Raw genomic sequence first — 22,390 nt, 5'->3', positions numbered from 1 at the left:
GAAAAAATTAGATGGAAAATTTGCCTGTCAAAACGAAATTAGGCGAAAATTCGGTAAAAATTTATCGAAACAAATTTTTGCATTTTCGCTCATCACTGGCATGTAGCAGGGCGACCGCTTTGCAGTATTGGTTTTTTGACCCTGCATAGTTTGGCATGCAAAAGCAAATGCATATTTGCATGAGCATTGCCTCATGAATAGCCAATTAGGCCAGATTTGCAAAGCCAGACTTGCTAGGGTAGGCCTCTTTTCCACGGACAGTTGATAGGCAGTAACATGCCTCTCAAACTCTTACAACTGCTCACTACTGCCTGGTAACTGCTCGCTGCTGCCTGGTAACTGCTCGCTGCTGCCTGGTAACTGCTCGCTGCTGCCTGGTAACTGCTCGCTGCTGCCTGGTAACTGCTTGCTGAGCACACAGCTCAACAGTCCGTGGAAAAGAAGCCTAAAACTTGGTGATTGAGCACGCATACATTTTCTCATGCAAAGTACTTCTTCTTCTTGCTCGAAGGTTGAGGCACTTACTCTATTATATATATAGATTGACATCTTCTGCAGAACATTACAGAGTACATAGTCATGTCACTGACTGTCCTCAGAGGAGCTCACACCCTAATCCTACCATAGTCATAGCCTAATGTCCTACCATATTATTATTATGTATTTATATAGCACTGACATCTTCTGCAGAACATTACAGAGTACATAGTCATGTCACTGACTGTCCTCAGAGGAGCTCACTGTGTAATCCTACCATAGTCATAGTCTAATGTCCTACCATATTATTATTATGTATTTATATAGCACTGACATCTCCCGCAGCACATTACAGAGTGCATAGTCATGTCACTGACTGTCCTCAGAGGAGCTCACACTCTAATCCTACCATAGTCATAGTCTAATGTCCTACCATATTATTATTATGTATTTATATAGCACTGACATCTTCTGCAGCACTTTACAGAGTACATAGTCATGTCACTGACTGTCCTCAGAGGAGCTCACACTCTAATCCTACCATAGTCATAGTCTAATGTCCTACCATATTATTATTATGTATTTATATAGCACTGACATCTTCTGCAGCACATTACAGAGTACATAGTCCTGTCACTGACTGTCCTCAGAGGAGCTCACACTCTAATCCTACCATAGTCATAGTCTAATGTCCTACCATATTATTATTATGTATTTATATAGCACTGACATCTTCTGCAGAACATTACAGAGTACATAGTCATGTCACTGACTGTCCTCAGAGGAGCTCACTGTGTAATCCTACCATAGTCATAGCCTAATGTCCTACCATATTATTATTATTATTATGTATTTGTATAGCACTGACATCTTCTGCAGAACATTACAGAGTACATAGTCATGTCACTGACTGTCCTCAGAGGAGCTCACACTCTAATCCTACCATAGTCATAGTCTAATGTCCTACCATATTATTATTATGTATTTATATAGCACTGACATCTTCTGCAGCACATTACAGAGTACATAGTCATGTCACTGACTGTCCTCAGAGGAGCTCACTGTGTAATCCTACCATAGACATATTGTAATTTCCTACCATAGTCTAGGCCATTTTATTTTGGTGGGATCAGAATGTTTTTTGGAATGTGTGAGTAAACCAGAGTGCTTTGAGGAAACCCACACAGATAAATGGAGATTGCATGCTGCCTGAGATTCAAGCCAGGGACTGCAACTTTGTGAGAGTACAGGCACACATGGAATTGAGGCACTTGGGCTCTGGAAGAAGCCGATAGTATCATCCCCCCTAACATTGTAGTATATCAGCCGACCTTATTGACTGCTAACTCTATGCTTGGATTCAACATCACTAAATGGCCACTGCTAACTGGAAACCTCATAGCCGCTGCTAACTCCAGCACCCAACCACTGCTAGACAGATTTCAGTGCTCAAGATACCTTGTCAGCATTACCATAGTCATTCTACAGTATGTCATGACCTATTGCAGCACCAGGGGCGTAGCAATAGGGGTTACATAGTTACATAGTTATTTTGGTTGAAAAAAGACATACGTCCATCGAGTTCAACCAGTACAAAGTACAACTCCAGCCCGTCCCCCACATACCCCTGTTGATCCAGAGGAAGGCGAAAAAACCCCCACCAGGCATGGTCCAATTAGCCCCAAATGGGAAAAATTCCTTCCTGACTCCAGATGGCAATCAGATAAAATCCCTGGATCAACATCATTAGGCATAACCTAGTAATTGTAGCCATGGATGTCTTTCAACGCAAGGAAAGCATCTAAGCCCCCTTTAAATGCAGGTATAGAGTTTGCCATAACGACTTCCTGTGGCAATGCATTCCACATCTTAACCACTCTTACTGTAAAGAACCCTTTCCTAAATAAATGGCTAAAACGTTTTTCCTCCATGCGCAGCTCATGTCCTCTAGTCCTTTGAGAAGGCCTAGGGACAAAAAGCTCATCCGCCAAGCTATTATATTGCCCTCTAATGTATTTATACATGTTAATTAGATCTCCTCTAAGGCGTCTTTTCTCTAGACTAAATAAACCCAGTTTATCTAACCTTTCTTGGTAAGCGAGACCTTCCATCCCACGTATCAATTTTGTAGCTCGTCTCTGCACCTGCTCTAAAACTGCAATATCTTTTTTGTAATGTGGTGCCCAGAACTGAATTCCATATTCCAGATGTGGCCTTACTAGAGAGTTAAACAGGGGCAATATTATGCTAGCATCTCGAGTTTTTATTTCCCTTTTAATGCATCCCAAAATTTTGTTCGCTTTAGCTGCAGCGGCTTGGCATTGAGTACGATTATTTAACTTGTTGTCGATGAGTACTCCTAAGTCCTTCTCCAAGTTTGATGTTCCCAACTGTATCCCATTTATTTTGTATGGTGCTAGACCATTGGTACGACCAAAATGCATGACTTTACATTTGTCAACATTGAATTTCATCTGCCATGTATGTTGCAGAGGTAGCGACCGCATCGGGGCCCTTGGGCCAGAGGGGCCCCATAGGGCCCTTCCTAAACCAAAGTATAAGCTGTTTATTGGTCCTGTGTTGGTAATGATCACTTCTATAGATGCTTTGAATGGTAGTAATCATTAACAAGCTGTTCCCCATCCCCTTCTGACACCTCTGACACTGTAGATGACCTTGGCAGGTTTTGTTGCGCCGTATCAATTGCTACGTATAGAGTTCTTGGGGGGCCCCAATGTAAAACTCGCACCGGGCCCCGAGATTCATAGCTACGCCACTGTGCAGCACCCAAATGATAAGGCATGCTGTGCACCCTTTTCTAACTGTTTTGGCACAATGACAACATGCCATCTTAAAGCAATAAATATGCATATAGTGATGCCAACATTATCAGCAATAATTTTGGCCACAATGTTGTTGCCTAAAGATATGTGCAGTGCACTCAAACTACTGTGCTTTACTAGCAAATACCACTGTGCTAAATGAGATAGATGGGAGGGGGCAGGAATGTGGGAAACAGATGGAGAAAGCTGTGAAGGTGAAGAGACAAAGGAGGGAGAGAAAGAGACAGAAAGGAAGAGAGAAACTGAAACAAAAAAAGGGCCCTTTTCCACCAGCGCGTTTGCGCTGGCTGAATCGCAAAACCGCAAACCGCTAGCGATTTTACAATCGCTATGGTTTGCTTTTTAACATAGGAATCGCGGTAGGTCATTTCCACTAACGCGATTCGCTTTTGTCGGGAACGCGAACGCGCGGCGGAGCGATAATTGCCGCAATTTTATACAATACAATACAATAACATTTCTATAGCGCTTTTCTCCCATAGGACACAAAGCGCTTAGGCTCTCTCAGATTCAGTAGTTAGTAGGATGAAGTATTCACACAACAAAAGTTATATTTCTGCAAATGCCAGACTGAACAGGTGGGTTTTCAGTCTGGATTTAAACACATCCAGGGATGGGGCTGTCCTGATCTGTTGAGGTAAGGAGTTCCAAAACGTAGGGGCAGCATGACAGAAGGCTCTGGGACCAAAAGTTTCCAAGTGGACTCTGGGTATGACTAGATTATTAGAACCTGTGGATCTGAGAATGCGGGGATTGCTACGCAGCTGTAACATATCTTTCATGTATCCAGGGCCTAGATTATTCAGGGATTTAAATGTCAGTAGGCCGATCTTGAATAGGACCCTCCATTCTATAGGTAGCCAGTGAAGGGAATGCAGGACTGGCATTATGTGGCAGTGACGGGGTTGGTTGGTTAGCAGTCTGGCAGCAGTATTCTGTATCAGCTGTAGGCGGTACAAGACCTTTTTTGGAAGGCCAGTGTAGAGAGCATTGCAGTAGTCCAGTCGGGATGTGATGAAGGTGTGGACTAAGGTTGGCAGATCTTCTGGGGGTATGAGGTGCTTGATTTTTGCAATGTTCTTCAGGTGAAAATAGGATGATTTCACCACAGCAGAGATGTGAGTTCTGAAGTTTAAATCCCCATCAATTAGAACTCCCAGGCTACGCACATGATCAGAGCTGTGTAGATCCGTGCCTCCTACTCCCAGTGGTGAAGACTGCAAGTTAAGTTGTTTTGTTGTCATGCTCTGCCCTCCAATCAGAAGGACTTCAGTTTTGTCTGCATTTAGTTTCAGCCAGTGCATAGCATAGCAAAATTGCGGCCGCAAACGTCGGGGGAATCGCCGGTTTTGCGATTCAGCAATCGCTAGCGTTCAGCATGAACGCTAGCGATTGCAGGTGGAAAAGGGCCCTTAAAGAGTAGAGGGAAGATAAAAATCAATGGGGGAGGGAGAGATAGACAACACACAAGAAGAAGCACAGCAGCATATATGGAGGAGGAGGGGAGAGAGAGTGAAAGGAGTTACATGTGCAGAGGAGATCTGACCCACATAGTTAAAAAAAATGTCTATGTCCCTCTGCTAATGGGGGAGAAGGGGGCGATTTTTTCTTAATATGCCTCAGGCGGCAAAAAGTCTAGGGCCGGCCCTGATTGTGTACAGTATATACTTACGCACTACAAGGCAGGAGACACACATTTTGCGCAGTCTGGAGTCCTGCATAGTAAAACTTCCTTTCGGGTGAGGGGGTTTCGATCTGCCAGCGACACCTCCCCTTCTGCATTCAGTCCTGGCTGGGCTCAGAGGGCTGATGTCACGCCTGGCCAGACACTTTGACAGCGTCTAAGCAGCTGAAGTGAAGCTGCACGCTGTCTAGCCGCTGGTGGTGCTGCCCGGGAGAGTCTGCCTGCTGGCTGTTGCAGGCTCTCTCCAGTCCATGCATGGATACATAGCCGGCATCTGCACACATGGGCTCAGACAGGCAGACTGAGCAATGCGGGGCAGCTAGGAACCTGCACGTTGGGCGAGTGACTGAGCAGCACCCCCTCTAGGGCGGCTGGGTCACCCCACCTGGTGCGGGTCACCCCCCCGTCACGACGCTACTGCATGGATGTCCCTCAACGCAAGGAAAGCATCTAAGCCCCCTTTAAATGCAGGTATAGAATTTGCCATAACTACTTCCTGTGGCAATGCATTCCACATCTTAATCTTTCTTACTGTAAAGAACCCTTTCCTAAATAAATGGCTAAAACTTTTTCCTTCATGCACAGATCATGTCCTCTAGTCTGAACGCTGAGCGGATTGTTCAGAAATAGCCTTATCAGTCCGCCGACAGCACGTACACATGCGCATACTGTCGGCTAAAGACCACCCAGCGGGAGGGTCCGGCGGACTCGTCGTTGCCTTTAGTAGTGCGTGTTAACATGTATAAATACATCAGAGGGCAATATAATAGCTTGGCGGATGAGATTTTTGTCCCTAGGCCTTCTCAAAGGACTAGAGGACATGATCTGCGCATGGAGGAAAAATGCTTTAGGCATTTATTTAGGAAAGGGTTCTTTACAGTAAGAGTGATTAAGATGTGGAATGCGTTGCCACAGGAAGTCGTTATGGCAAACTCTATACCTGCATTTTAAGGGGGCTTAGATGCTTTCCTTGCGTTGAAAGACATCCATGGCTACAATTACTAGGTAATGCCCAGTGGTGTTGATCCAGGGATTTTATCTGATTGCCATCTGGAGTCGGGAAGTAATTTTTCCCTTTTGGGGCTAATTGGACCATGCCTTGTAAGGGTTTTTTCGCCTTCCTCTGGAACTACAGGGATATGTGAGGGAACAGGCTGGTGTTGTATTTTGTTCTCTGGTTGAACTCGATAGACGTATGTCTTTTTTTTCAACCCAAATAACTATGTAACTATGTAACATTACTGCAATGGCGGCACCCAGTTTTGGCACACGTGAGCCAAAACCACCTGCTTCAGTGTATTTTCCCAACCTTGTGATCTCATATGATAGTTATCAGCCTGATTGAGCAACTACCAATTTGTTTGGCTGGGTATTGTTTGGTGTCTGCAGAGGCACAGGGGGAATCTGCTGGTGCCCCCCCCCCCCCCCCCCATGTCAGACTGCACCCTACAAGGTTAGCGGCTCATGGCCCTGTGGGCGACCTCAGGTAAGTTTGCTCTGTTAGTGTAGGGACCGCTTTAGGAGATTGACCTTGACACCAGCAGAGGGGCTAAACCCACAGCCTGTTGGATATGTGGCACTAACAATCTTGTTTATTTTGGGATGTTGTGTTAGCCGCCGGCTATCTGTGAGCTTTGAGCCTGGGCCCTTTAAATTTTGCTCTGACATAATTATTATTATTACTAGTAAAAAGGCCCGCTCTTTAAAAAAATGGGTGCTAGGCCATGGCCGCTAAACCCTGGCAATGCGCATACCAACGCTTCCCGCTCACCCGTCTCCCACCACTATCTGAAGTATATGCTTATGCACACAGGGAGATGTTGCTTGCTTGGCAGTTGGAAAAAGCTGTTTCCCACAATGCAGCTATGTTCACAGGCAGCAAATTGTCAAGTCTGGAAGCACACACACAAGGGACAGGACACAGAGACACAGGGGTTTTATTATATAGGTTGTATTTATATAGTGCCAAAATCTTCCGCAGCACTGTACAGTACTGTACTCGCAATTGAATCCCTACCATAGTCGTAAGTCTATATCATGTAGTGCATGTATCATAGTCTAGGTCCAATTTAGGGGGAAGGCAATTAACCTCCTTAGCGGTAACCCCGTGCTGGACACGGGGTAAGCCGCCGGAGGGTGCCGCTCAGGCCCTGCTGGGCCGATTTTCATAATTTTTTTTTTGCTGGACGCAGCTAGCACTTTGCTAGCTGCGCCAGCACTCTGATCGCCGCCGGCCCCCGCCCGATCGCCGCTATCTGCTGCGGCGCGCGGCCCCCCCCCCCCAGAGGCGTAGCTAGGTACTTTGGCGCCCGGGGACAAAGAAAGTTTTTGCGCCCACAATAGACTCTTGTGACGCGCAATGGAGCCAAATGTACATGAAGTTGCAATGCAGCAGAGAGGAAGATACTGAAATGCAAACAAATATTGCTGAACTATGAAGTTATAACATTAAACTGAGCTCACATTCTAATCTTACCATAGCCATAGCCTAATGTCCTACCATATTATTATTATGTATTTATATAGCACTGACATCTTCTGCAGCACATTACAGAGTACATAGTCATGTCACTGACTGTCCTCAGAGGAGCTCACAATCTAATCCTACCATAGTCATAGCCTAATGTCCTACCATATTATTATTATGTATTTATATAGCACTGACATCTTCTGCAGAACATTACAGAGTACATAGTCATGTCACTGACTGTCCTCAGAGGAGCTCACACTCTAATCCTACCATAGTCATAGCCTAATGTCCTACCATATTATTATTATTATTATTATTATTATTATGTATTTATATAGCACTAGCCGTCCCGCGTCGTAGCATACGCCGCATCTTCTATCTATCTAATAGAGTACGTGCCTCAACCTTGAAGCAAGAAGAATAAAGGTGGGTACACACATCAGATAAAAGTCTTTGGAAAAATTAAAGATCACAGACCAATTTTACCCCCTTCCATGTAGTATCAGAGCCACACCTACACAGTCTATTCTATTGAGCTGCACTCCCCATTAGATAGAAATATTTGCAAGATGCTACACACAAAGTTGCTGTACACATTCAAAAGATCATTATCTGCAAAAGATCCGTTCCTGCAAAAGATCAGTCCCTACAAAATACATTCATAGTCTATATTTCCATGCGGATTATTGTGGACATTTTTCCGCATAAGGGCATAAGCATCCGCATACAATGAATTTTCGATGCTGGTCGAAAACACAAATATTTCTGAAGATTTTCGTGAAAATTCGCCAAAAAACGAAAACAGGATTTTCGATGCGAAAATGACAGGCGAAAATTCGCAAGCAACACTGCTACATGCTACATTAGCACTATCCAGGAGCGCCACAGGGAGGATTCCCAATGCCCCCTTTTTATACAACCGGAGGGACCGCGGGAACCACAGCGGCACCCCGGAGGGGGAGGCTAGGTGCCGCAGGCAACCCCCCCCCCAAGCGTGGCCAGCGCCAGGGAGAGCCGTCTGCACCCACCTCCCAATATTAAAAACAGGCACTTACCTTAACGTCCATTGCATTCTGCTACATGCGCATTAATTTTCTCATGGAAAGCATTTTTGCAGTTTGTATCCTTTGGAGGCAGGTGGTGGATGGGTTGCTCCGGTGGTGTGAGCCCTGGAGTGAGTTGTCTGCACCTGTCCTCCCCCCCCCCCCCCCCCTGGAGTGCTGTATGTGAGCCAGCCCTGAGCTCTAAAGCTCGGGGTGACCCATGCTTCACTCCTTTCTCATGTGGTGCCCCCAAGTTAATGCGCATGTAGCAGAACGCAATGGACGTTAAGGTAAGTGCCTGTTTTTAATATTGGGAGGTGGGTGTGGACGGCTCTCCCCGACGCTGGCCACGCTGGGGGGGGGGGTTGCCTGCGCCTCCCCCTCTGGGGTGTCGCTGTGGTTCCCAGGCAGTGAGAGCCTAGGACCCTGTGGTCCCCCCGGTTGTATAAAAGGGGGGCATTGGGAATCCTTCCCGTGGCGCTCCTGGATAGTGCTAATGTAGCATGTAGCAGTGTTGCTTGCGAATTTTCGCCTCGAAAATCCCGTTTTCGTTTTTTGGCGAATTTTCACGAAAATCTTCAGAAATATTTGCGTTTTCGACCAGCATCGAAAATTCATTGTATGCGGATGCTTATGCCCTCATGCGGAAAAATGTCCACAATAATCCGCATGGAAATTCAATCTATGCGGACGTTTATACGGAAAAATGCCCGCAATAATGCGCAAGAAACTTCTCTGAATGCGGGCGCTAATGCCCTTATGTGGAAAATGTCCGCAATCATACGCAAGTAATGCGAAAATGACTGGCCTTAGGCGAAAATTAACGTGAAAAAATTAGATGGAAAATTTGCCTGTCAAAACGAAATTAGGCGAAAATTCGGTAAAAATTTATCGAAACAAATTTTTGCATTTTCGCTCATCACTGGCATGTAGCAGGGCGACCGCTTTGCAGTATTGGTTTTTTGACCCTGCATAGTTTGGCATGCAAAAGCAAATGCATATTTGCATGAGCATTGCCTCATGAATAGCCAATTAGGCCAGATTTGCAAAGCCAGACTTGCTAGGGTAGGCCTCTTTTCCACGGACAGTTGATAGGCAGTAACATGCCTCTCAAACTCTTACAACTGCTCACTACTGCCTGGTAACTGCTCGCTGCTGCCTGGTAACTGCTCGCTGCTGCCTGGTAACTGCTCGCTGCTGCCTGGTAACTGCTCGCTGCTGCCTGGTAACTGCTTGCTGAGCACACAGCTCAACAGTCCGTGGAAAAGAAGCCTAAAACTTGGTGATTGAGCACGCATACATTTTCTCATGCAAAGTACTTCTTCTTCTTGCTCGAAGGTTGAGGCACTTACTCTATTATATATATAGATTGACATCTTCTGCAGAACATTACAGAGTACATAGTCATGTCACTGACTGTCCTCAGAGGAGCTCACACCCTAATCCTACCATAGTCATAGCCTAATGTCCTACCATATTATTATTATGTATTTATATAGCACTGACATCTTCTGCAGAACATTACAGAGTACATAGTCATGTCACTGACTGTCCTCAGAGGAGCTCACTGTGTAATCCTACCATAGTCATAGTCTAATGTCCTACCATATTATTATTATGTATTTATATAGCACTGACATCTCCCGCAGCACATTACAGAGTGCATAGTCATGTCACTGACTGTCCTCAGAGGAGCTCACACTCTAATCCTACCATAGTCATAGTCTAATGTCCTACCATATTATTATTATGTATTTATATAGCACTGACATCTTCTGCAGCACTTTACAGAGTACATAGTCATGTCACTGACTGTCCTCAGAGGAGCTCACACTCTAATCCTACCATAGTCATAGTCTAATGTCCTACCATATTATTATTATGTATTTATATAGCACTGACATCTTCTGCAGCACATTACAGAGTACATAGTCCTGTCACTGACTGTCCTCAGAGGAGCTCACACTCTAATCCTACCATAGTCATAGTCTAATGTCCTACCATATTATTATTATGTATTTATATAGCACTGACATCTTCTGCAGAACATTACAGAGTACATAGTCATGTCACTGACTGTCCTCAGAGGAGCTCACTGTGTAATCCTACCATAGTCATAGCCTAATGTCCTACCATATTATTATTATTATTATGTATTTGTATAGCACTGACATCTTCTGCAGAACATTACAGAGTACATAGTCATGTCACTGACTGTCCTCAGAGGAGCTCACACTCTAATCCTACCATAGTCATAGTCTAATGTCCTACCATATTATTATTATGTATTTATATAGCACTGACATCTTCTGCAGCACATTACAGAGTACATAGTCATGTCACTGACTGTCCTCAGAGGAGCTCACTGTGTAATCCTACCATAGACATATTGTAATTTCCTACCATAGTCTAGGCCATTTTATTTTGGTGGGATCAGAATGTTTTTTGGAATGTGTGAGTAAACCAGAGTGCTTTGAGGAAACCCACACAGATAAATGGAGATTGCATGCTGCCTGAGATTCAAGCCAGGGACTGCAACTTTGTGAGAGTACAGGCACACATGGAATTGAGGCACTTGGGCTCTGGAAGAAGCCGATAGTATCATCCCCCCTAACATTGTAGTATATCAGCCGACCTTATTGACTGCTAACTCTATGCTTGGATTCAACATCACTAAATGGCCACTGCTAACTGGAAACCTCATAGCCGCTGCTAACTCCAGCACCCAACCACTGCTAGACAGATTTCAGTGCTCAAGATACCTTGTCAGCATTACCATAGTCATTCTACAGTATGTCATGACCTATTGCAGCACCAGGGGCGTAGCAATAGGGGTTACATAGTTACATAGTTATTTTGGTTGAAAAAAGACATACGTCCATCGAGTTCAACCAGTACAAAGTACAACTCCAGCCCGTCCCCCACATACCCCTGTTGATCCAGAGGAAGGCGAAAAAACCCCCACCAGGCATGGTCCAATTAGCCCCAAATGGGAAAAATTCCTTCCTGACTCCAGATGGCAATCAGATAAAATCCCTGGATCAACATCATTAGGCATAACCTAGTAATTGTAGCCATGGATGTCTTTCAACGCAAGGAAAGCATCTAAGCCCCCTTTAAATGCAGGTATAGAGTTTGCCATAACGACTTCCTGTGGCAATGCATTCCACATCTTAACCACTCTTACTGTAAAGAACCCTTTCCTAAATAAATGGCTAAAACGTTTTTCCTCCATGCGCAGCTCATGTCCTCTAGTCCTTTGAGAAGGCCTAGGGACAAAAAGCTCATCCGCCAAGCTATTATATTGCCCTCTAATGTATTTATACATGTTAATTAGATCTCCTCTAAGGCGTCTTTTCTCTAGACTAAATAAACCCAGTTTATCTAACCTTTCTTGGTAAGCGAGACCTTCCATCCCACGTATCAATTTTGTAGCTCGTCTCTGCACCTGCTCTAAAACTGCAATATCTTTTTTGTAATGTGGTGCCCAGAACTGAATTCCATATTCCAGATGTGGCCTTACTAGAGAGTTAAACAGGGGCAATATTATGCTAGCATCTCGAGTTTTTATTTCCCTTTTAATGCATCCCAAAATTTTGTTCGCTTTAGCTGCAGCGGCTTGGCATTGAGTACGATTATTTAACTTGTTGTCGATGAGTACTCCTAAGTCCTTCTCCAAGTTTGATGTTCCCAACTGTATCCCATTTATTTTGTATGGTGCTAGACCATTGGTACGACCAAAATGCATGACTTTACATTTGTCAACATTGAATTTCATCTGCCATGTATGTTGCAGAGGTAGCGACCGCATCGGGGCCCTTGGGCCAGAGGGGCCCCATAGGGCCCTTCCTAAACCAAAGTATAAGCTGTTTATTGGTCCTGTGTTGGTAATGATCACTTCTATAGATGCTTTGAATGGTAGTAATCATTAACAAGCTGTTCCCCATCCCCTTCTGACACCTCTGACACTGTAGATGACCTTGGCAGGTTTTGTTGCGCCGTATCAATTGCTACGTATAGAGTTCTTGGGGGGCCCCAATGTAAAACTCGCACCGGGCCCCGAGATTCATAGCTACGCCACTGTGCAGCACCCAAATGATAAGGCATGCTGTGCACCCTTTTCTAACTGTTTTGGCACAATGACAACATGCCATCTTAAAGCAATAAATATGCATATAGTGATGCCAACATTATCAGCAATAATTTTGGCCACAATGTTGTTGCCTAAAGATATGTGCAGTGCACTCAAACTACTGTGCTTTACTAGCAAATACCACTGTGCTAAATGAGATAGATGGGAGGGGGCAGGAATGTGGGAAACAGATGGAGAAAGCTGTGAAGGTGAAGAGACAAAGGAGGGAGAGAAAGAGACAGAAAGGAAGAGAGAAACTGAAACAAAAAAAGGGCCCTTTTCCACCAGCGCGTTTGCGCTGGCTGAATCGCAAAACCGCAAACCGCTAGCGATTTTACAATCGCTATGGTTTGCTTTTTAACATAGGAATCGCGGTAGGTCATTTCCACTAACGCGATTCGCTTTTGTCGGGAACGCGAACGCGCGGCGGAGCGATAATTGCCGCAATTTTATACAATACAATACAATAACATTTCTATAGCGCTTTTCTCCCATAGGACACAAAGCGCTTAGGCTCTCTCAGATTCAGTAGTTAGTAGGATGAAGTATTCACACAACAAAAGTTATATTTCTGCAAATGCCAGACTGAACAGGTGGGTTTTCAGTCTGGATTTAAACACATCCAGGGATGGGGCTGTCCTGATCTGTTGAGGTAAGGAGTTCCAAAACGTAGGGGCAGCATGACAGAAGGCTCTGGGACCAAAAGTTTCCAAGTGGACTCTGGGTATGACTAGATTATTAGAACCTGTGGATCTGAGAATGCGGGGATTGCTACGCAGCTGTAACATATCTTTCATGTATCCAGGGCCTAGATTATTCAGGGATTTAAATGTCAGTAGGCCGATCTTGAATAGGACCCTCCATTCTATAGGTAGCCAGTGAAGGGAATGCAGGACTGGCATTATGTGGCAGTGACGGGGTTGGTTGGTTAGCAGTCTGGCAGCAGTATTCTGTATCAGCTGTAGGCGGTACAAGACCTTTTTTGGAAGGCCAGTGTAGAGAGCATTGCAGTAGTCCAGTCGGGATGTGATGAAGGTGTGGACTAAGGTTGGCAGATCTTCTGGGGGTATGAGGTGCTTGATTTTTGCAATGTTCTTCAGGTGAAAATAGGATGATTTCACCACAGCAGAGATGTGAGTTCTGAAGTTTAAATCCCCATCAATTAGAACTCCCAGGCTACGCACATGATCAGAGCTGTGTAGATCCGTGCCTCCTACTCCCAGTGGTGAAGACTGCAAGTTAAGTTGTTTTGTTGTCATGCTCTGCCCTCCAATCAGAAGGACTTCAGTTTTGTCTGCATTTAGTTTCAGCCAGTGCATAGCATAGCAAAATTGCGGCCGCAAACGTCGGGGGAATCGCCGGTTTTGCGATTCAGCAATCGCTAGCGTTCAGCATGAACGCTAGCGATTGCAGGTGGAAAAGGGCCCTTAAAGAGTAGAGGGAAGATAAAAATCAATGGGGGAGGGAGAGATAGACAACACACAAGAAGAAGCACAGCAGCATATATGGAGGAGGAGGGGAGAGAGAGTGAAAGGAGTTACATGTGCAGAGGAGATCTGACCCACATAGTTAAAAAAAATGTCTATGTCCCTCTGCTAATGGGGGAGAAGGGGGCGATCCTTGACCAGCAATAACCACAGACCTGTGCTGGCCGAAGCACAGGCTGATAAGCGGCAGAGACCGACACACTAAACAGATCATGAGAGCTGACGCTGAGCAGACAGACAGACACTGCTACCCGCCCCCCAGCCTGTCTTTGAATTCGTAAGACTGTTTCAGATCAACATTCCTTCTTTACCTGGGGGTGCCGGGCAGACTCGGAGGAGCTTTAACTGTTACATTGTTACTCGTCTCTGCATTAGCAGCAGAGACAAGTTGAATTTGGCTGCTGCTGGCTCGGTGACTCCGCTTTCTCTAACTCCCGCTCCACAGACAAACCTATCTCTGCCTCCCTGCCTCGTGGGCTCGGCTCCTCCTCCTCACACCCCGCAGTGAGTCATGGGGCTGGCTCTGCGCAGCGTTCCACTGTCTGGGGACTGACATCACTGATCTCATATGGAGATGCCGGCCCTGCGAGCAAGCCCAGCAAGGAAAAAAAAAAAGACATTGCACGGCAGGGCGCCCTTAGGGACCCAGCGCCCGGGGGCACATGACCTACCCCGACCCCCCCAAGCTACGCCCATGCCCCCCCCCCCAGACCCCAGCGCTGCCTGGCCAATCAGTGCCAGGCAGCGCCGAGGGGTGGCCCCGTCGCCATGGCGACGGGGGAAGCCCTCCAGGAAATCCCGTTCTATGAACGGGATTTCCTGATCGGAGATCGCCGAAGGCGATCGAAGCGGGCGGGGGGATGCCGCTCAGCAGCGGCTATCATGTAGCGAGCCCTGGGCTCGCTACATGATTTAAAAAAAAAAAAAAAAAAAAAAACATTGCTGCGCTGCCCCCTGGCGGGATTTTTCATACCGCCAAGGGGGTTAACTTATCTGTATGTTTTTGGAATGTGGGAGGAAACCAGAATGCCCAGTGAAAAACCACACAGACATGGGATGGACATACACACTCCTTGCAGATGTTGACCATGCTGAGATTTGAACTTGGGACCCAGCACTGCAAGGTGAGAGTGCTAACCACTATGCCACCGTGCTGCCCATAACCTGCCCCTAAACACTGCCAGATATGCCAGCAATACACTTTCAGTGATGTGCACTATACATTTATGAGCAAAATACATTCTTATAAACAAAATCTTACTTATTCTTTCTATTATTGCTACTCTTTTTTTAATACTATAATAGCATTTTAGAATGAGAAAGACAAGTAATTCAGAGAATGGGCCTAAATCTTAGCACAATACAAATGTAGTAGTAGGTAGAATATTACACGAAAGCAGGGTTGGATTTCTGGAAAGATCACACAGGCCTGGCCCTTGGGTGGCTGCACCTAAAGGACGCGGCTACACATGAAAGGAGGGGCTGCTGCATAAAGAAGAGAAGATGCAGATGGAAAGCAACACGTGGAAGAGAGGAGGTGCTGCCCGATGGAACTGGACATGAATGTTACACACGGAACAGAAGGCTGCACATGGAATGGGAGGACAGTTGGTACACATGGAAAGAAAATTGGTTGGCCTTTAACGTCAGACAAAAAAAAAGGAAATGAAAAGAGAGACAAGGGATTTGTTTCAAAGTGACTTTCTCTGCCTAGAATCTAGCAGATGCATTGCCAAAAGATCCAGGGTGCTGGCTTGTCTAGACTGGCTTTCCTATATTGCCTTTATAGAAGCAGAATGCGTTGCAAGGCTGTAGCCTAGGGACACATCTGTACGGCACTGATCCCCCAACTGTAGTCCAAAGAAACTAGGCCAAATCACATTCACAGTATGTAAGTAAGCCATACATGAGAAACATCCTGGTGACAGCTGAAAAGCTGTCGTCAGTGATCAAAGATTTTTGCAAAATTTTGTGTACAGACAGCAGTAATGCAAATTTTACACACATCTTTATTCAGGTAAGTTTAATGCAAGTGAATAAGGGGATAACATGAATGCAGTAAAAAAATAAATAAAGTTATGAGCTAAAGTTCATCAATCTTGCAGTTTTCCGCAGTTGATTCATTCTTTACCTTACCTTTGTGTTTAGGACATTCTGACATGTTAGCTCTCTTAGGAGGTTCTCTTGGTTCACATTGTCCAGAATGTAAGTCAGGTCATCTCTGTAATAGTCCCATACCATCCTCAGTTCTTGGTCATTATATGCAGAAAGCTGCTGAAGGAATGTCTTCTCATCTGCAATAATACACAGAAAAACACATACCGGTATTCTTCTGTGAACTGGATCTGGGATTCACATTATCTTTGCAAAAAGCACTTCAAAGCATGGATATGTACACATTTGTATGTTGGTCCACATGAATAGCATTGATCATTGCAGTGGACCTGAGGTGTTGTCCTTCTCATATGTATACAGTATTGCAATTTTATGTCTGTGTATTTGAAGGGCCTGCCTATTTGTCATTTATATGAACCTATACTGACTATGAATAATGTTTAACAAGATGTAATGATTTTATGCCGCTCAGACTTTAGTGATACAAGTCTATAAGTCCATCCAAAAAGACTTTTTCTCGCAGACATACAGTATTAGGTTTGGAACGTGGAGGATACTCATATAGTGAAAACAAGTAAGTTGTGAAATGTGTTCCTTATCTCGTTATGTTGATTTTTTATTATGTAGTTATATAGTGCTAAAATCTTTAGCACTTTACAGAGTATATAGTCATGTCACTGACTGTCCTCAGAGGAGCTCACAATCTAATCCTTATCATAGTCTAATGTCCTACCATATTGTTATTATTATTATTATTATTATTATTATTATTATTATTATTATGTATTTATATAGCACTGACGTCTTCTGCAGCACATTACAGAGTACATAGTCATGTCACTAACTGTCCTTCGAGGAGCTCACAATCTAATCTCTGGTATAGTCATAGTCCAAAGTCTAAACCATATTATTATTATTAAATTATTATGATTATGTATTTTTATAATAACAGAGACATCTTCTGCAGCACTTTACACGGTACATAGGCCTTGATTCACTAAGCTGCGCTGCCAAAGCTTAAATTGAGCACCGTGAGTTAAAAATCCCCATGCGCATGTGACAGGCAGCCTATTGGGCCAATCAAAGAGCGGAGATAACGTCCTACAAAGACACTGGACCCGACGGGGCTGAGAGCGGGATTAAAGGAGCATCCGTACCTCCAAATAAGCACGCGTAAGTTATCAGCGCACGCTATGCACCAATACCGCGCATAGTGTGCACGCAGGATTTTTACACGCTGCACTGCTTTAGCAGCATAGCTTAGTGAATCAAGGCCAAAGTCATGTCACTGACAGTCCTCCTAGGAGCTCACAATCTAATCCCTGGCATAGTCGTAGTCCAATGTCCAACCATATTATGATTAAGTATTTATATAGCACTAACATCTTCTGCAGCACTTTACAGAGTACATAGTCATGTCACTGACCATCCCCAGAAGAGCTCACAATCTAACTCTTCTTGCTATTATCGTATTTAAATGTCTTCATCAAAGTCTAAGGACATTTTTTTGGGGGAAACCAGTAAACCTATCAGTTGTTCTGATCACACACAGCATTTGGTGTTATCTCTACTAAGGAAATGATTTCTCTTTTACCATAAGCACCGTCTCCTCCCCGAGGCTCTGCCATCTTGTCAGCTGAATTAATATAAAGCAGAGATAGCGCTCCTCAGACTGAACACCTGCAAAACAGAGAGAACATCATTATTCCTGCTTTACATATACCATTATTGATTTCTGAGCCTACAATATTACAGTGTGTTTCCATAATGCTCTCAATAATGACGATTGAATAGTGGAGTTAAAGTGGACCTGGACTCTTGCACAGGACAGAAGGAAAACATAGGCGAGGCGTACCCTGTATGTATTTAGAGATTTTAGCCTGTCTAATTGTTCCTCATCTGTGACTAATCACAAGTGTAATTTGATCTCTCAGCTGCGTCAGTTCAGGATTCCCGACAGTCCTGGCAGAGCAGTTAGTTTGTAAAAACAGGATGTTACCAATATGTCAGCTTCCATGAAAGTAGAAAGTAGAAAGTAGACACAATGCTATTGCAGGATTTGTAACAAAGAAATGTTTTTTCTTTAACCTCCTGGGCGATACAATAATATCGCCAGGGGGCGGCACAGCACTTTTTATTTATTTTTTTTATTTTTTAAATCATGTAGCTAGCCTAGCGCTAGCTACAGTACATGATCAAAGCAAACAGGAAATCCCCATGGCGACGATCGGGATGACGTCATCGACGTCAGAGGGAGTCCCGATCCACCCCTCAGCGCTGCCTGGCACTGATTGGCCAGGCTGCGCACGCGGTCTGGGGGGGGGGGGGGCGGCGCGGCAGGTAGCGGCGAATCAGCGCGGAGCAGCAGCGATCGGTATATACACGAAGCTAGCAAAGTCCTAGCTGCGTGCAACAAAAAAAATTTATGCAAATCGGCCCACCAGGGCCTGAGAAATCCTCTGCGGCAGCTTACCCCGAGCTCAGCTCGGGATTATCGCCCAGAGGGTTAAATTAAATGTATTTATTGCAGGATTTGTAACAAAGCAATGCTTTTTCCTTTAAAGGTTATTGTGCTGTTGCTTATCTTTTAGAGCAGAGAGGAAATTCTGAGTTCAGGTCCACTTTAACATGATTAAATGTTTTAAATTTCTATATAAACAGAGAGAAGCTTCTAGGCTTCCACCCATTCTCAAGTGGCCCCATTTCATGAAGGTCACAAGCCAGAATTGTCTGCCAAAATCCAACCTGCCCAAACCATGCAATTCTGGCCGTCCGTCCAAACCAATTATTCTCAGTTCTGAGTCTGATATTGTGGTCTAGAGATGTGCAAACCTGTTGACACGTCCTACCAAAGTAGTGTCTCCATGGTAGTTATAGGTCTGCACTACTACTGCACACCCTGACAAAGCTAACAAGGGGCGTGCGTAATGAGTAGGTGGGTGAGTTCAAGTCCTGTAACTGCCTCTGAGCATTCACAATCAGCTGCAGCCTCGGAAGTAACTTTAGCAGTGAGCGGCATGTCAGCTGCTCCCCACCTTCAGTGTGGTCTACCCGGGCAGAGTGGCTGTATTGCACAAGCTGACTTGGAAGTGTCTGTCTGCCGAACCTGACCAAGTTGTCACAGCAGATGAACAAGTAACCAGGTGTGAGAGCGCTTCAAGGCAGCCTTGTTTACATAGACACCTCTATGGTCCTCAAGGTCCTACCAAAGTAGCAGCTCCATGGTAGTTATAGGTTTACCCCCTGAATAGTCAGGTTGAGCATATGGGCAAAACAGGGGAACAGTAAAAGATTCTACAGGTGAAATGTTGTGGTCAATAGGCCACAAGCAATTCTATGCACGTGGCCATCAGTAACTACTGGCAACTGCAATTTCTGGTTTCCCTGTGCGATGGCTGAGCGTAAAGAGCATCAATCATTGCTACCGGGTGATGGGGAGTGAAGTTTCGTGCTGGGGAGCTGTCTTTTAGCATTGCTAAAACATCCTCAGGAGATCTGGCGCACTTACCCGATATTCACCGCTACATGTAAGAATCCCCTGGCATGGGCGCCCGCAGAAAAATTTCCAGGGGGGTAAAAAGTAGTAAGGGGGAAACGGTGCGGCGTTGGGGGTACGCCCGCCGCGCCAAAATATGGGTGTGGTCATGGACCAGAATGTGGGTGTGGTCACGGGTGGAGCCAAATATACATGAATTTAGCAATGGTGGGACATTATGATTAGGACAATGGTGGGGAACCTTTTGGAGGCCGAGTGCCCAAACTGCAACCCAAAAGTCACTTATCTATCGCAAAGTGCCAACATGGCAATTTAAACTAAACACAAATGTTTTAACTCATACATGAACATTATGGAAAATCCAAGTTGAAAATAAACTGTGAAGATGAACAATTTCATCCATCCTACTCCTGAAAAATGTATTCATCTTTTTAGAACCTCCTAGTTTTAATTTTCTGTTAAAAAAGTAGGTTTAGGTAGGTAGTCTCGCAGTTAGCAATTATGTGACCCCCAACAAGACAAATTCAACAATTATGAGGCCCCCAACAAGAAAAATTCAGCAATCATGAGGCCCCCCAACAAATCATGAAGCCCCCAACAAGACAAATTCAGCAATCATGATGCCCCCAACAAGACAAATTCAGCAATCATGAGGCCCCCAACAAGACAAATTCAGCAATCATGAGGCCCCTAACAAATCATGAGGCCCCCAACAAGACAAATTCAGCAATCATGAGGCCCCCAACAAGACAAATTCAGTAACCATGAGGCCCCCAACAAGACAAAATTAGCAGTCATGAGCAGAGGCGGGACAAGGTCCTCCAGCACCCAAGGCTGAGACACCAAAGTGCGCCCCTCCATCCCTGCCTCCCCAGCCATCACACAATGATTGCTATTAGACTAAGAGGCGCCACAGGGCCCACAACCTCCCCAACACCTTAATATCTAGTTATCTGGCTTGCAGTCACTGCTATGTATCCCCTTTTCTTATTTCTTTCTGCTTCAAACACAATTAGGAATGACAGCTGAATGGATTTTTCTCCCCCTCCTACACTGCGCCCTGAGGCTGGAGCCTCTCCAGCCTATGCCTCGGCCCGGCCCTGGTCATGAGGCACATCAATCGACAGCATTTCATATAAAAAGGCAGAATGCCCCCTTAATATGGTAGATACCACTCACCTGGCTTCTGAATTCTCCTCTACTGGCTGCTGTGCTTGGCTGGCCTGGCAATACTGTTTTTGGCTGGCTTGGGGATGATGTGTGGGCCGAAAGGCCTGGCAGTGATGCTGGGCTGGCCTGGCTGGCGGTGATGCTGGGCTGGCTGGATAGTTTAGGTAGTGACAGGCCCACCCAGTTCAGGTAGTGACAGGGACCCCCAAGTTTAGGTAGTGACAGGGACTCCCAAGTTTAGGTAGTGACAGGTGATTCCTAATTTAGGTAGTGTGCCTCCTAGTTTAGTTAGTGACAGGAGCCCCAGAGTTCAGCTAATGACAGGGACCGCACAGTTTAGGTAGTGACAGGAGTCCCCCCAGTTCAGGTAGTGACAGGGACCCCCCAGTTCAGGTAGTGACAGGGACCTCCCAGTTCAGGTAGTGACAGGGACCCCCCTAGTTCAGGTTGTGACAGGGACCCCCCCAGTTGTGATAGTGGCAAGGAAGGGGGGAAGACTCCCCCCCCCCCCCTTCCCTCACCTTGGGGCTCACCCTTCCTCGGTCCCCCCTCCATAATACAGCGGCTGACAGGCATCATCGGACTGTAGTAGAGCGGAACACTTCCTCTCCCTGCGCGAGAGGGAGATCTGTGCATCGCTGGTCTGACGTCACGGACCAGACCAGACCAGCTGCGCCTGTGCGAGCAGGTAATAGAAGAAGTGTTCTGCTCCATTGCACCCGCCGCTGACTTATGGAGGGGGGGGGAGGGAGTAAGGGGAAGCACCAAGGTGAGGGAAGGGGGAGGAGACGTCCCCCCTTCTCCACCGATGTGCCTGCTGCTCCCCCTTCACTGCGCTGAGTAGGGTGGGGGGTAGGGGGGACGCCATTGATTCAGACAGGGGCGGCCAAGGGGGGGGGGCAGCGGGCAGCCAGGGGGAGGCAGCCGCCCCGATTTTCCCAACGTGCGGACGCCCATGTCCCCTGGCACAGCCGCTCCCTGCAGCTTGCACTGACCCACCAAAACCACCACTCTCCTTTTCTAATACTGAAGACTGGACCCCAGGCAAAAGCATCTTTAAAGCTCCTGCTGGAACTCCCTATTGGTCCAATAAATGGACCAATGAGAATCCACCTTAGGGATTTTGATGGAGGTTCTCATTGGTCCACTTACTGAACCAATGGGGGGCCCTGACAGGAGTTTCAAAAATGCTTTTGCCAGGGCTCCAGTGTTTGGTAATAGAAAGAGAAGCAGCTTGTTGTGCTGTGTGAGTTGACAGTGAGTGAGGAGGGGGGAGACAGGAGAGCAGCAGTGTTGTATTTGACTTGCCCAGCAGAAGGGAGGAGGTGGCACTGCTGTCCTGACTGAGGAGGAATGGAGTGACTGAGGGTGAGCAGTTTGTTTGTCACAGACTCACAGCCAGCCAGTGTGCTATTGTGTTGAGCTGCAGTATGTCATGTGAGAACATTAAATTAAGCAGTCAGGTGCTGTGTG

At 45.8% G+C, this 22,390-nt stretch overlaps 1 protein-coding gene across 4 annotated transcripts in view; it reads right to left on the bottom strand.

Moving 5' to 3' along the window:
• LOC137562642 (NACHT, LRR and PYD domains-containing protein 3-like) overlaps nt 1–22,390 on the bottom strand; it is a 158,170-nt gene that overhangs the window by 115,156 nt on the left and 20,624 nt on the right. For all 4 annotated transcript variants that reach the window (XM_068274176.1, XM_068274173.1, XM_068274175.1 and 1 more), the window contains exons 2-3: nt 17,846–17,931; nt 16,273–16,430 (exon numbers count right to left, since the gene is read on the bottom strand). In XM_068274176.1, coding sequence (XP_068130277.1) covers nt 16,273–16,430; nt 17,846–17,879 — 192 coding nt within the window. In that variant the 5' untranslated portion in view covers nt 17,880–17,931. The remainder of the gene's footprint in view (nt 1–16,272; nt 16,431–17,845; nt 17,932–22,390) is intronic.

The sequence above is a fragment of the Hyperolius riggenbachi genome, chromosome 3, assembly GCF_040937935.1.
Source record: "Hyperolius riggenbachi isolate aHypRig1 chromosome 3, aHypRig1.pri, whole genome shotgun sequence".
Taxonomy (NCBI): Eukaryota; Metazoa; Chordata; class Amphibia; order Anura; family Hyperoliidae; genus Hyperolius; species Hyperolius riggenbachi.
This window is presented reverse-complemented; position numbering and strand designations above follow the sequence as displayed.